At 42.2% G+C, this 16,342-nt stretch overlaps 1 protein-coding gene across 1 annotated transcript in view; it reads left to right on the plus strand.

Moving 5' to 3' along the window:
* The window catches only part of IMPG2 (interphotoreceptor matrix proteoglycan 2), a 771,041-nt gene that overhangs the window by 580,006 nt on the left and 174,693 nt on the right, over nucleotides 1–16,342 (plus strand). The window contains exon 16 of the mRNA XM_085622398.1: nucleotides 3,230–5,160. Within this exon, the coding sequence (XP_085478524.1) occupies nucleotides 3,230–5,160 (1,931 nt within the window). The remainder of the gene's footprint in view (nucleotides 1–3,229; nucleotides 5,161–16,342) is intronic.

Raw genomic sequence — 16,342 nt, forward strand, 5'->3', positions numbered from 1 at the left:
ACTCACAAACCCAAATTGTGATTCAGTACGTTTTGTATGTTTAAAAATGCCATTTTGAGGTCGCTAAGGCTCTGATTTGATCTTTTGCGACTGTAAAATTGCTTTGTACATGAGGCTCCAGGTTACCAGATTACGGCTGTCACCCACTGTAAATAGGAGGTACAAAATCCCATGGGTTTTCCTCTCACAGTTATTAGATTTCCATCTATTCTTGATAATTCGTGTTATTGAAGCATAAGTCAAAAACTGAGAAGGTGGAAGTCTCACTTCATCCACCAGGGTAGTAAGTGGCAGCAGTTAAACACCTTGAAATAAATCACCAACTGTGGTCGTTCCTGTATCTGTCCAAGGAGTTAACATTGGGTGCTTAAACCAGTTTCTGTTGGTCGGCAATCACACCAGGATTATGGTAGGGGGATATAGTTAGTCAGGTGCAATTTTACTCACAAACTGCCTCTAGCATTTCAGAAGAATTGCTGTTAGGATACTGTGTTTGATTTCCTCTGTAGACCCAAGATCCTAACACTTTTCACCTCCTTATATTTCTCATCCCATTTGACCTAGCTCTTGTGTGAGGCTACCATCCAGCCATCTTGCCATCCACTGAATCCGGGCAGCAAAGTAATATAATTCAGGGTCCAGAAAACCCCAATCCACACCTATGTCAGTGGTAGTTTCAGCTTTTTTAAGTCCACTCTATGTTACCCTGCAGCCTAGGTAAAATCCTTCAAGGTAATTTCTATCTCCCTAAACCGGGACGGCAGTAGACATATGGACAAGTTGCTAAATGTAATATAGTAGTCTTGGGAACATCACTGAATTCTTATTTTATATGTAATTGAATTTCTTGTGTTGGATTTGGCTGAGACCTATCTAAAAGCAATAGTTTCAATTTTCTAAACCTATTCCTTCTTATATTTACATGTTTACATGGGAAACCCAATCGCCTCAGGATTATTGGGGTTCCCTGATCTGTGTTAAAATGCTGACCAATATCAACTTTAGGTGGCTTATTTTTAAAGTGAAACAACCCTGCACCCTAGAGGCTCTCTAAAGACTGATGATACAAGTTAAGGCTGCCTCTGGCGTTCCAGTTATGTCTCCTATTTGTCAGGGGTGTGAACTTCAAAGCAGCTGACTGCTTTCAGTCATCTATAAATAATATGACTGGTTTCAAATGGTTGTCCGTATTGGATTTCTAGGTTATGCTACGTTATGTGCCATGTGTATAATACACATACCTACCACTAATGTGGAATTACAGCACTCAAACTGTCCAGAGCAAGATCATTTACAGGAGCACCAGTATTGTTGCTTGTGGAATGTGTAGCTGTAGTATGTCCTATGTGGGGAAAGTTCAGTGTGCTGCAGCAGGCCCTACCATTTGATCTGGTCATTGTGCCACAAACCTAGGGCTGCTGTTTTTGCATACATTTTTAATGGGTGTGTGAGAAGGCGCTAAGCGCACTTCATACTCTATAATTTCAGTCTACGGTGTCTGTGTAGAGTATAAGGGTAGCTTTGTCGTCTTATTATTTTTTTTACAACAAATTTTATTAGCATTTGCATTTTGTGGACCCAGAGGATCTGGGCTATATGAGACATACATCTCAAATTTAGGATATGACAATGATACCACTTGTCCCATCTGCTGTACATGCAGCGTATAACTAAAAACACAGCACAAAGATAACAAAGCTATACAAAACCATGCGCCATTCAGCATTACATTCTGGGTTGTGGTCTCCCGCATCCCCACATTATTTACGAGCCTTGGCTGAATCATGCTGTTCATGCCCATATGCCGTTATTTCTTAATCTAATCGACTGTCTACTGTGGTGTGTGACTCCAGTGGTAGATTTCTGTAGTTAGCCCATCTTTGCCATATTTTAGTGTGTTTCTATGGGAGCTTTATCATCGTTAAGGACTTCAGCTGGAACTCCTATGTATGTGCTATGGTTGGTTGGCCTGGCATTTGTACAGAATGGTTGCTGAGTTTCTAGTTTTGATTGGCTTGGCCTTAAAGAGATATGAAAGATCTCTCAGAGGTCTGAAGCTTGGAAAGTCAAGTTTGTATTGTCTTCTGAGAGGTGAGTTAGCTGTATAATTTTCTTCAGTGGAATGGGAAGGCGTTCTAAAGTTTGCTGGCTTGGACTGAGAAAGAGCAGTCTTCCAGTTAGAAGGCCTTGGGTTCAGGGCTTGGGGCTTCTGTTGTCTTGTTGAGTTGCATGCATCTCATTAATCTTCTAAATCAATCATGGTTTGCAAACCCAGTGCTGGTCATTCTACAAGTGGAGAATCAAGATATACCGCTAACAATCAGTTACAGTGTATGAGGGCCTTTGAACAACATTCGTAGGCCCTGGCATCACATATGTGATTCATTCCCCTTTTTAATTCATAACATTTTGCAAGTTCTCCAGTTTGTGTATCCATTAAAACCACCCTGGGGAAACCAACGGGTTTTCCTGTTGCCTCCCCGTCTCCCCGGCGGCAGCGCTACCCCTTTGGAATTTCGCAGGTCGGATTGGTAAGTGAGGCGCGGTTGCGGTTTGAAAGTGCTGACATGCCACATTGAGGAGTAAATGCCTACGAAATTCCGCCAGTCTAGCCTATGCTGAGCTTCAAATCTAACATTGTGCGCAACGCTGGTTCTTTATTTCAATTGAGAAGCTCAGAGTAAAAGCAAAGCATAAACGATCATAAATTATAATTTATTTAAATTCAATAATAAATACATACGTTCTCAGAACTGATGTCTACCGGCAGCGCCTCCCTGCGAAAAGTAATTTTGAGATTACCGCAGGTGTAGGCTATCCTTTTCATGTTGGAGGTCCAGGCTGAAACAGGCTTGAGTATTTCGAATTGTCGCTCGAAAAGGAAATAGGAACACAGCTTTATGGATAGGACAGCATTCATTCTTGCTCGATTTATTGCTTCGAAAACATTTTTAACTCCATTATACGCTGATAATGTCTGCTTCTGCTGTAGTTGCGTTATGAATATTTCTTCAAGAATAAATGCAGCGAGTATTTTGTATTGTCTCTTAAGCTATGTGCCAATTTTCTTTTCGAGCGAGAACAGGATAGAGAGCTCTTGCAAGAGGATAAATGTGTGTTTTCTATCAACTATTCATAAGTAAGGATTGCAGGGAAACTGATCATTGCGAGTATATGATTAGGTCATTAAATAGCATTTAAATCCCTTTTCTTTTCTTTCTTCTTTTAGGAGTTCCAGACGTCGGAGAAGAGGAGTCAGAAGGCCTTATTTTCAGCAGCAAGTTGCCTTTAGAACTGACTGAGTCCAAAACGCCTTCTGCTGTTGTGCCAAAGGACGTTCAACCCTCCAGTGAAGTTGCAATATTTCCTGTCACCCTCGCACCAACGATGGTCTCTCAATTACACATGGAAGTCAACACTGCCATAGTGACTTCAGCAATCGCAGCAGAGGAGCCAGCAATCAGTGACAGGACCTTTCACCATACAAATGAGGACGCGGGCAATATGTTGCCTCCCTTGGCTGATGCTACTCACATTCCGCTTTCCGACTGTAACACCATAGACTCTTGTCCAACTGAGCCTGCTGTATCTCCGGACCCTGCCTCTATCTCTCCCAATAGTATCGAGATGGGTGAGAGACATTTAGAGGGAAATGTTGCACCCCCAGACATACATCTTGGGAAAGAGATCTTTATTGATGGTGGATCTGGTTCAGGGTTTGATCTTTCGGGACAAGGGTTCAATGTAAAGGGCGTGGCGTGGACTACAGCGGCTCCCTTACCCGCCTTCTATCCACTGTTGGGGGACAATGAATCAGTCCAGATCACGGATGAAGAGAATCCTGGGGATTTTGTTACAGATTATATCAAAGTCGTGCCCACGGAGTACAGCGATGGGGACGTGACACCAATGACAGAGTTCATACAACATTTAGAAAAAGCTGATCAGTTGATTGCCACTGAACCCACACCAGACACACCAGCCTTCTTGGAGGTGACCACCGAGCAGAAATCTGCTTCCTGGACACTGAAACCTCCAACAATTGACCTGTTAGTGGAATCAGAGGAATCATCTGGCATGCTGGACCATTTGCTTACTGAGCCGTCATTTACCCTGGAGACGTCGGTGGAGTATTCATCTTTAGCTCTCCCAAATCAAGACTCTTTCAGCTCAGCAAACCCATTCTGGCAAGCAACTGCAGAATCGTTCACACCTCAGATGCCTGTTATGGAAGTAACTAAAACGGAAGCGCCTCTGTTGGAACCATTTACAAGTTCATTGCAACAAACTGGAGACGTATCACATTTTGAGAGCAACAAGATAAACGAAGAGTATGATGTAACTGTGGCACAGCCAGACACTTTGAGCCATTCAAGCCACAAGGTAAATCAAATATCAAATGCACAGTTCGGTGGTAACGAGGGCACTGATTCAATGGATGTCGGTATACAGAGAAAAGAGCCAACTGAAAGGACAAGCAGAGAGACCGAAAATGTTATCAATGAAGACACAACAGAATCCTTAGGTATATCATCCTCTGACACGGTCATGGTAGAGCAGAATGGTTTCACAACCTCTCCGCCTGGTGAACATGTTGAGGTGACAAGCAGTCTTCCTTACACAGCAGATCTAGCATTGGCTTCAGAGCAACCCAGTGAAGCTCATGATGCTCCATCCCTGAATTATTTTGACTTTACTGTGAACTCCGTAGCTACAACGGCTACCATAGAGAACGCGTTGAATGAACAGGAGCTAGGAATTATGGGAGTGCATACTCCGGACCATCAAGATCAGTGGCTCAATGTTCCTTCTGAGCAGCCACCAGAGCAGAACTCTCTCACTCTCTCAGTGACGCACAATAGCGAAGCCATTCCAGACGTTGATGGCATTTCTCTGGAACTAGAAAACCTGGGCACCGTGTATTACCAACCAGAAACAAACCAAGAGGAGAGGATAATGATGACAGATGAAAATGCCTACTCTACAGAGATGGCTGGAGTTCTTTTATCCACATATGAGAATGGCATTAATATGTCAATGCCAGCCCGTGGTCTTGTGGTGTTTTTTAGTCTCCGGGTTACCAACATGATGTTTTCTGAGGATCTGTTTAACAAAAATTCACCAGAATACAAAGCATTGGAGCAACGGTTCCTGGAGCTGGTGAGATAATTATTATTATTTTTATTGTTTATGGTTCATAACCTATCGTCCTTTAATTCCATACAATGAAACTTAATCCAAAGAAAGGGAACTTTAGCAGGTGGTACGTGTTACAGTTGTACGACTTTACGTGGCTAAGTTTTATGCAACTCAGATATAGGAACTATGCATAATATTGAACTTCAATGTTTAGAATCTGGGGTTTAGAAATAGTTTAAGGTATAGTCATCTGGATATCAAGGGGTGACAATTAGGGAAACACATCGGGGAGGTGATGCAGAATGAAACAATTCTAAATGAGCAAGTACATCAATTGTTTACATTTTGAAACCTGTGTGAAGATGTTTGTTCTAGGAAATGGGTTAAAATGGCGACTGTGTTGGCCTCATACATATGGAATGTAGCAGAGATGTAGTGTCATTGGGGTATATCTATTATTTAGAATTGATAACTCCCAAAAATCTGACAACTTTTTAAAACCACGATGTTGGTCATCGGAAACTGGATGAACAGGAACCACCTCAAACTGAATTTGTATAAAACTGAAATTCCCATTACTAAAAATAAGATTGACTAATGGGCGGAATCATTTTGGCCTTCCGAGATGGGAATTCTCCCAATCAATAAGAAATCAGTAAATAGCCTGATGATCTATCTATGAAGCCTCTAACTGGAGCAGTAATCTTTGCATCCTTCTTTATGCTCCGACGAATTAGGAAGATAGCTAAATGTCTAACCTCAGAGACCCTTGTTCAAGTTGTCATCGCACTTGTTATCTCAAAGTCAGATTATGCTAATTCCTTATACTCTGACCTCCCCAAATGTCTCATCATTAGGATACAAATTGTCCAGAATCAGGTAGCCAGACTTATTTATAAACAACCTAATTGGTACCATGTCACCACCTGATGAAGAAACTGCATTGGCTACCAGTTGCACAAAGAACAATGTTAAAACTGCCTGTGTAATCTTTAAAGCACTCAACAATAAAAGTCAGGCTTTTATTACCTCCTGAATTCAGAAGTACACCCCCAGCCATACTCTGCACTCCACATACCTGAATTACCTGTCCGTAACCAAATTTTAAAAGCCAGATTCTTTGTCATTGTGCCTAACATCTGGAACTCTGCCCCCCCCACCCCCAGAAATCAGATCCGTCACTTTCTATCAGAAATTCAGAAAACTGCTGAAAACCTGGCTATTCATCCAAGCATACATCTAATCATTTAGCTACAGCGTTTGTACTGTACCTACCCCAATCCAGCGCCATGAAACCGTTTGGTGTACGTGCGCTCTACAAATATCCAAAACATAGCATAGAGTAGCAGAAGGCGCTGAGCTAAGCAAGAGATGAATGACATTTATAGGATGAAATCAGTGGCAAACAAGCATCCATGTTTTATATGTAGCAAAGATATCTCAGAAACAGAGTACATGGAGTGAATGGCATGTTTGTGGGTGGACGACGTTTGCAATATGTAAGTGGTTTGGTGAAAAATTTGAGCTTGATGCACTGTAGAGGAGTCATGAAGGTTATGTCTGCAATGGCAAGAGGATGGGGGAGAAGTTTGCAATGTTTATATTATTGAACGGTGACATTTCTTTCTACAAGAATCCCTGTACAAGTCAAATCACAAGCACATGATCTGTTTGAGTGGATGCTTCTAGAAATATTGCTGAAGGTATGCCGAATGAAGTTTTAGGAAAAAAACAAGATAGCTCCTTCACTCATTATGCAACAAGTATGTTAACAAATCTTCAAGAGAGACTGGATTAGAATAATGGCAGAATGGAGTTGGGAGGGCGGCAGAGTAGGGGAAGGGAAATTAGCAGTGCTTAATTTGTAAAATATGAAGTGCCGGGGCTCTGACCAGGAGGCTACTGCAGCTTGCACCACCCATCGCCCCTGTCATCGCTGCCAAACAACTACTAACCATCTCTATCGCATGTAAATGCGACAGTTCAGATTATTCCAGGTCTCCAAAGCTAAAGGAATGGCTGGGGAGGCAGGTATTAGTATTTCTTTAATGTATATTGTTTTCCTAAACAACCGTTATACTGCTCATCTCTAAATTACATGAGCAGCACCACCTTGTGGCAGACTCCCCTAAGTGTGGTGTTGGCAATTAAGTGCCGGTTCTCAGCACCGGAAAGCCCCGTCTCAAATTAAGCGCAGGAAATTAGTTTTCGACTATTTTCAGGTTCAAGTTAGAGAAGGCATTCAATGGGATTCAAAAGGGGCAGCTCCTAAATTTTATTTCTGGTGCAGAAAATAATTGAGGAAAAAAGTTTTGTTGGCAAATAATATCCTGAAATAATGACGACTGGGGGGTTAATTACCCATGTGTTATTTATTGTCTGCATGATTTACCATATACAGTAATTATTCCATCAGGTGGAGTCTGGATTTGTGTGCAAACCTTTGTTGGCACAATTCAGCATTTACCTCACTACCCGGAATGAGATGCAATATGTTTAAAGAACAGGATGAAAAAGAGATTGCCACCACTTCACGTCTGCAGAAGGTGTGAATTTTTACAATCAAAGCAGGCACTGGGTGAACTTGAATCACTAGACTGCTCAGTGTAGGGAAGGATGATATTCCAGGAGATAATTAGTCAAATGTATGAAAAGTTATAAGGAGGTGCCAAAACGTGTCATTTTTGCATGGACAAGGTTCTCTGCAAATGAGTAATAGAGGATATGTGTTCAGTGTGCATATCGTTTGGTTTATCCGTTTGGGGCACAGATAAGTGGCAACCTCAGGTGGAAGTGACATGTTAGTGGTGTCAGGAACCAGGGAGTTCGCCAAGGAGGGTAGAGTGATATTTGCGTTTGTGGGAAGAATACTGTGAGAAGGTGGCCTGGTATATGCTGTCCACTAATTAAAGTGGGCACCCTGTACCAGTCCACACGGCCCTTATGATGTATGAGGTCAAAGATAACCTTTAGAAAGCTATCCTAGTGGTAGCTGTGGAGAGCAGCCTTAGGCCTAATCTTGAATGAGTGTAAAGCAGCTTGTTTTACCAGAATATCACCTCCGGAATGACTACATGAAAGGAGAATCACACAGTAGTTATATAAAAATATGTATTTATTAATTTAACACTCTCTACTAGTCTCTACACAAGATTAGAACACAAAGCACACAATACTGAATCAATAGAACATTCGTAAGTAGCACAATACATAGCGGGCTCCAGGGGGAGACCGAACCATATACTGAAAAAATGGTTTAACAATCACGACTTGACTAGACACAGTGCCTAGAGCATGTAGAATCGCTGGGACCCCAAGGAACCCCCCAAGGCAGTGACACAGGGAGCCCACGGAGGACGGATGCAGTTAGACGACACGACCGCGTGCTCAGTGCAACTCTATGGGAAAGTCACGGTTGTAAAGTTACAGTTTAAGGACACTTATACGAGGACTTCAAGCAAACCCTTTGGAACATAGGAGGTTCTAGAGCCAACCCACCAGTGAGGACTGAGGTACCCGTGTTACCTATCCCAGAGGAGCCGAGTGCATAGGGGTCAAGTGGTGTTGGAAACCTTTGTTGTTTTCAATGGAGAACTGCAAAGAACTACTCCTGCCGGGAAGGCGAAGAGTGTCCGGTGGAATCCAAGCATGGACTAGGTGAGAGGAATCTGAAAGCAGAGGGGACAGAGTCTGGATCACTTCAGGTGACCAGGGGCGTGGCTGTCGAATGCCCACCGATGTCGGGTGCTTCAGGTGCGAAGAAGGGATGCTTGACTCTACAGGCACGGGGACCAGGAGACGTTGAGGATGACCAGGATCCGGAAGTGAGCTCTCTCACGAAGGATGTCGAGTGCTGAGGGGTCGATGTCTGGCTGGAGCACCAACAAGCCTTGGCAAATGCAACCCACACAAGAAGAACAAACAGGTTACGGTGTGGACTAGCAAGGTCCAGGGGACTCTTCAAGTAATGGTGAGCCAGGGCACGTCTAGAGCAACCAGGAAAGCCCAAGAACAAACAAGGTGACGATCGTCAGGACCCACAGGCCAACGGATCATGGATCGCGAGGAGACCGCAAGCAAGTCTGCAAAGCACCAGCCCACAGAGCACTCGGTATGAGACGGACGGATTTCTTTGGTGCAAATACTGCTCGGGATCAGGACTACTTGGAGTTCAATGCACATGCTCAGGGGTCGCCAACAAGCATATGCACTTGCAAATGTACGCGGTGCGCAGGGGTTCAGGTCACATGGTCCCCACGAGGAATACTGGTCTCAGAATTGCTGAGAGGGCAGATCGACCTCAGGGACCTTCAGAACCCCACCTCCTCTGTCTGCTGAAGTTTTCAGAGTCCTCAGGAGCTCGGGAGATGCAAGCCGGTCAGGTGCGCTTAGTTGCCTGCAAGTTCAGGGGAGGAACTTCTTTACTCCAAGGGGGATTCTTCAGTCGTCCAGCGTCGTGCAAGCATTCAAAGTACTTGGTTTCTTCTTAGTAGAATCTTGTCCAGGTAAAATCTAAAGTCCTGTAGCCAGGTAACCCACTTTATACCCACGGGAAAGGGTTGGACAGATTCAGGGGACCATCCAAGGGGAGGGGCAGGACAGAGGGGTGGCTACACCCATGTACTTTGTCCAGTTTTGTGCCAGAGCAGGAGCCAATGGCTCCCAGAACTGTTTTGAGCTGGACTATGCACAGGGACAACAAATGTGCCCCCAGTGCAGACTTTCTGGCACTCTCAGAGTGCACCCACCCAGCCCCAATACACTAAACCCTGTCTGGGAGGTGGTCACACCTCCCTGTGACAGGATGGCTATTGTCATGCTTTCCTCTGCTCGAGCTTGGCTCAGCAGCAGGAGAGCAGAATCGTGTCTGTGGCTGGCAGCGTCCATTTTGTGCTGCCCGGGTCGAGAAAGATGGTACCGGGTAGACCAGTGACCCACACATGTCCCCTTTGGAAGGGTAGAAGCATACCTCCCACACCAATTACTGGTGTGGAGGTATGATTCCAAGGTGTTTGACACCAAACATGACATGTTTCTAAGCAGCCGTTTAAAGTTAGCATTTACCGCGAGGTTATGATGCAACTTAACCTGTATGTCTGGCTGCATCACAGACAACCCCGCAGAATGGTCTCCAAAGGCTGTAGAGGGGCTCTGCTCATGCAGGGGCACCCTCTCACGTAAAACCCAGCACCCTGCCTTCAGGATTGATAAGTCCTGCCATAAGGGTGACTGATAGGTTTTTAAGTGTAGTGATTTAGATAGATATAGTGAACCTATATCTAAGTAAGTGGTGCAAGTACCAGCTTACACAGGCTGCTGTAGCAGACCTGTTGTGTCATTTTGAATGGCCTCTCATGGGTGGCATAATACATGCTTCAGCCCATGGGAGGCCTCTGTGGTACCTATGCCCTGGGTACATGGTGTACCATATACTAGGGACTGATAAGGGTACCCCAGTATCCAATCTGGACTGTACCTAAAGTACATACATAGCATTTAAAGGAAGAAAGCAGATAGACTGGGGTCCTGGATAGCAGGTTCCAGTCAGACTACTCCAAAAACAGTGATACATCAGCAAAAATTAGGGGTAACCATAAGAAGTAGATACTACTTTCCTACAAGTACTTTTATGCATGGTTTGTAGGGGTGTTTTGCTGAATGCAGTAAAATGTGAAAGGATTGATTTGGTGACAAAGGCATCAATTGCATCAGCACTGTGACTTTGCATACATTTTAGATTATATTGAGTAGTTAGCATAGCTGGGTTTAAGGTGCTTTGCCAAATAATTGGTCAGGGTATAGTTGCTTAGATGACATAGCGGCATTGGATATGGTCTTGACATGTGGATGATGCAAGGTCTGTAGTTTATCTACAAAGGGTTGAGCTTATGTTCATAGTTGTCTACAGACTGAGTAAAGGAGGGTTTAGTGCCGTAAATTGGGTCTTGAGATTGAAAAGAAGAAGTAGGAGATGATTGATGATCATGATTTATGCAAGGGTTGGCATTATTTAGTGTCAATGATGTGAATGTGTTGTTAACTTCAGTGGTCTTGTTTATATTGGACTGACTTTTGGTATGTGGTGAGCATTTCAACACAAGGTTTGAGTAAGTAATAGCATTGTTAATCCTATATTCAGGTATGACCCTGATTGGATGTGATTGGGGTGTCTAGGTTTGAGAAAGGGGAAATGTGTCTATTTATACCCCTTTAATTGCACCATTATTGCATCCCAGTATATGCTGGGATCATATAGTGGTTAATTGGCGTTTAAAAGGTCTAATAACAGTGGGCGATGTATATACATCAGATGGGTTAAAATCTTTCTCCCAACTGAAGAAACAATATCACCTAACTACTTCGCATTTCTTTAAGTATTTGCAGATGCGTGAGCATCTTGGTAAATTGAATATTGTGACTGTGTCTAATCCCCTTGTTTAGGCAAATAAAAAGCGTGCTCGTATAGGGGTATTATATAATATAATTATTGAGACAATGTCTAACGATTTGGAAGTCCATCGTACGAGATGGGAAGAAAGATTGGGGTGCTCTGAAGTACCGCTGGAGCTCTCGATTGAACTGGCTAGCCGTTTATTTATGTCTGCCAATCTCAAGGCACAACATTATAAGACTCTGTTTTATCTTTATCGCACGCCTGATAAAATTGCAAAGTGGGGAGGAGATCCAGATGGAAAGTGTTTCAGATGTAATACTTTACATGCTGATGTAGCACATATTTTTGGTTTTTGTGTTAAATTATCAGAATTGCTTAGCCATATAAACAGGTTTCTATCTGAGATTCTTGGCGTTCCTATACAACTTTCAATCAGTGAGATTCTGATGGGTATAGATGCTGGAGGTGGGCGCACAGACTTTAGTAATGAAGTTAGATATTTGATATTTATGACAGCTGCAGTGTTTAGGATGTGCATCGCCTCAGCGTGGTTACAAACTGATGCTCCCCCATTTGAGTTGTGGAGAACCCGCTTTTTGTTCACGTATAATCTGGAACACAATCTGTATATCCTTAAGGAGAGGCGAAAAAAGGCATTGGGGCAGCTAATATGGGGCGCTGTGAGTGTATTTATGGATAAGTAAGATTCAGGTTTTAAGCTGTTTGGCGTACCTATTACTCATCCTATATTACATAGGATCTAACTGAGGTGGCTCTTTTTCTTTGATATTGTTTGTAACGAATGATATAATGGAACTATTTTATGGGTTAAGTCGTGTAAGGTATCTTTTAGTTTGAAATCTGCCTTATATTACTGTAAGTCAAACTCTGTGAACTGATCTTGTACTGCATAATTAATAGAATGTTGGGTTATATTTCTTTTATGTTTGTACCCGTGATTTTCTCTCAATAAAGAAATTTAAAAAAAAAAAAAGAGAAAGGGGAGTGGGGCCTGTAACCACTTTGGTGTTGGTGTTCAATGTAGCTTTCATTAGAGGTACATACTAAAAGACAATTGGTCTTCTCAGAACGAATTAGGGCAGTGTGTACTATCTGATAAAACTTCACTGATGCTGTTGTTGATGGTGATCAGTGTTGCTGTTATTTTCGTGGGAAGATTTATTGGTGGTAAATTGGTTGAAGAATCTACGTAGGTTTTTACCATGATATTTCCCTTGGCATGTATGTCATGTATGTCAGAATGTAGCTCACAACTGTAAGTTTTATTTCCAATAATGTAGATTTTTTTTGTCATAAGAGATTTTGCTAAATAGCAACATTAGTCAACATCTGGGTTAAGGAACAGTAGGTCTTGATTAATCCTTTGTTTGTACTCAAGAAGTTGTCAGGTCACGTTCTTAGGATTGGGTTTCAGCACATGATATTTGAATTTCTTTCCTTTGTTTTTGCACATGCCAGAAGTGTCTAAAGCTCAATGGGCTATCTGTATATCTTCACTCTTGTAAGGGCCATAGTGCAATGAGGGGAAGAGAGACAGAGGAGGCTGTGCAGTTAATCAGTGGGATCAAGTGAGTAAGGTGAGTGAAGGGTTTGTGAGGAGGGTTAGAAACACTAGATTACGTTACATTGTAAGCGATATGATAGGAATACCATTCCATGTTTGTCAATTTCAAAGGTAGTTTAAGATCGCGGTAAATATAACATTGTAAAATGTCATAAATAACAATAGAGGAGGAGGGGGATTTGAAAGTGAAGTCCTGCAGTGGGCCTTGTTGGAAAAGAGGAAGCAAAAGAGCCCCTACAGAAAATTGTGCCCCAATTTAATGGCATTTAGATTGTTATTGGGTTTCCAATGTGTAGGATGGCCACTGCAAACATTTTGTCTTTGCATTGCTCTTGGAGTATCCACAAAAGTATAGCATTTTCATTTGTTTCATCAAAATGCAACACAGTAATTTTTGTGTCATGTTTTTTATAAGGTCAGAGGTTTGTTCAGATAGTGTGTGAGATGCTACTCAACTGAGTGGTCTTACCTAGTTCTATCCGAAGAGCTGGATATCATCAGAGCCTCTTTTAGCAAATTGTTTGGCTGTGTCTTTTAGCTGATCTGGCATCAGGCAACTGTCAAATTCAAGCTGCACTTTGTTAGGCAAAACCTAGCTATCCACAGTCCGGCGTCAAGAATACAATAGATGATAATATCTTCTCAGGTGGTCCCTGTGCACATATACACCTGACGTCCTTAATGGGAAACTTTTTATAACCCTCTGGTTCTCCTACTCAGGAAGATAACTCTGATTCCTGTGTGTTCTTGGGTACCTAGCTATCGTTCATTGTGGATCTTTTTCATGCCTCAGATGGATGTTTCCTTTTTCTGTCCTCCCTTTCTGATGATAAGAACTGAGGCCTGCCCAAAAGGGTTAGCGCCAAGTTGGGTACACAAGCAATTTAAGAAGAAAGAAGCATGTTGTTTCTGTAATTGAGAGCAACTACCTGTGGTCCACCCAGCCCTGCTGGAATTTGCCCGTCACCTGTTGGGAAAAGCAGCATATGCGAGGCAGTCCTCAACAGGACTGTGAACGAGGTGGTAAAAAACTATCTCTGCCATCTGGTCACCAAGTATGTCAGACTAATGGATGTAGCACAGATAATGAGTACTGGCCAGAGCAGAACATTATTTTGCTTTAATCTTCTTTACTTGGATGATACAGTCAGTGAATAGGTCGTGGATATAGCAGGACATTTCAGTTCTCACTACTCCTGTGCTCCATCCCATGATCTTTCATGGATTATCACAGAGGTTCTTATCATAGGCAATTAAACCAGCTTTTAAAATTCAGAAAGACATACCTATTTGAGAGAATGTGTTCCTTTACCTAGCACTTTGTTGCCCAGCTGGCTTTCAGCACTTTTCAAATGTGAAGATGAGGATGATTTCTCAATACATTCAGGGCTCTCTTGAGGAAAGGAGATTCAATATTCACCACCGTTATAAACTGAATAAATATTCAAAAGTGTCTGTTGTTTCTCTAAACATTGGATCAGGAGGCAATCTGTAATACATAAATAAATTCCCTTATCTCTGGCAGTACAGGATAAGTCCTGTAGTGGTGTGTCTTCCTCTTGGCCCAAGTTCCAAGGGTGTCTTCACATGACATTTGTGAAAGGGCTACATTAATGCCCGACATAAGTTAATGACACATTGTAGACTGATAATTGGAAAACACCCCTCCTTAAAGGACACTAGAGAACCAAACACTAAACAGTTCACCCCTACTGTCAGAACCAGCTACCACTCCAATCACTTACTGAATGCTCCTTCGTCTTCGACCCTGTACAGTGCGTCCCTGTCTTTCGACTAGGTTTGAGGAAGACTTGAACTCACGTTAATGTAGATTAAGAGTAGGTAATCTGATGGTTTACTTTTTATGTCCACAATTGTAACTGCAAATGATTTCAGCTCTTTCTCTGATTTTTTTCTTCTCTATCTAGGTTCCTCATGTAAAAGGCTCCCAGGAGAATCAGTCCAATAATTGATTATGAGAATATGAGTTCAACCAGTTTCAGTCAAAACTAGTAGATAAAGTTTATGGTTATGAATAGTGTCCTAAGTGATGTGCTGCAACCACCAGCAGTTTCTAACTACTGTTTTGATATAGTGTATGGCGTTAGGGGTCATATAGGTCTGAAAAGACAGAATTTGATGTGGAAAGATTATTTTATTATGTGAATGCTATGATTTCAGTGCCAACGTCCCCTTGCCTGAGTCGGATGATAGTTTCAATGTGGGAGAAATGGGACATCACTATTGTAGTTGCGTGGTTCCGTATTGACTTGGCACGAAGATAAGTCGGAGCAATGTTTTGGTAACTGTATTTGTCAGTACATAGGAAGCCCCAAAAGTATCCAAAGCAATGGTAGCACAGGGAGACCGACAAGTCAATCCAATGCTATGGGGGTATGAAAGGAAATATAGGATACGTACTCTCATATCTATTCACTGCATCAAAAAGTATCCTATATACTTATCCGGTAGACACACCAAAATCAATCAAAAAGAGTGTATAGCTTGACCCTAACAAGTTAACATGTTTTATATATTTTTTGTTAGACCCTCAGATACCCTATTGGTGTCACGCTTTATCACTGGGTCTCATCCTGGTCCCTAAAGCAAAGATAGGACCAACCATGCTCTAGTGAGCACTTTGAGTATTCTCCTGCCAAGGTCTTAGAATAAAAATAAAGCAGAGTAGCCAGGTACTCCTTTATTAGTAGTGCTCCTAGTCTGATAAAAAGCAATACTACAAGGGGTGGTGTCTATGGAGATAATGACCATACACCCTACATAAGAGTCAACATGTTTCAGCCCTGAAGTGTAATACAATAGGGTCCTGGGCTTTTATCAGGACTAGATTAGTTTAATACTCCAGAAAATGTTTATTTGAAAATGTCAGTAAACCTAACTTGGCTCAGTCAGGACAATATAGACATACAACATCTATAGCATTCAAAGGACAAAACTGCCCTTTCTTCAACAATGTTCTCATCTTGAGTCTTGTGAAAAGATATATTAACACAATGGACTTGTATCAGTTTCAAGTTCCGCATGCCCTCCAGTGGTGCACATTCATAATCACCCCAATCAGTGAGCAAACAGCACATTCAAGAGAAATTCTCTGTGATTACTGTATTCAGTAGTAAAAACTAACAAAACAAATAAAGAAAGAACACAGGACAGAATATGATGTTTTCTTTTTACAGCTATCTGTAATCACTTATTTTGTAGCA

This window comes from Triturus cristatus, chromosome 8, assembly GCF_964204655.1.
Source record: "Triturus cristatus chromosome 8, aTriCri1.1, whole genome shotgun sequence".
In the NCBI taxonomy this organism is placed as follows: Eukaryota; Metazoa; Chordata; class Amphibia; order Caudata; family Salamandridae; genus Triturus; species Triturus cristatus.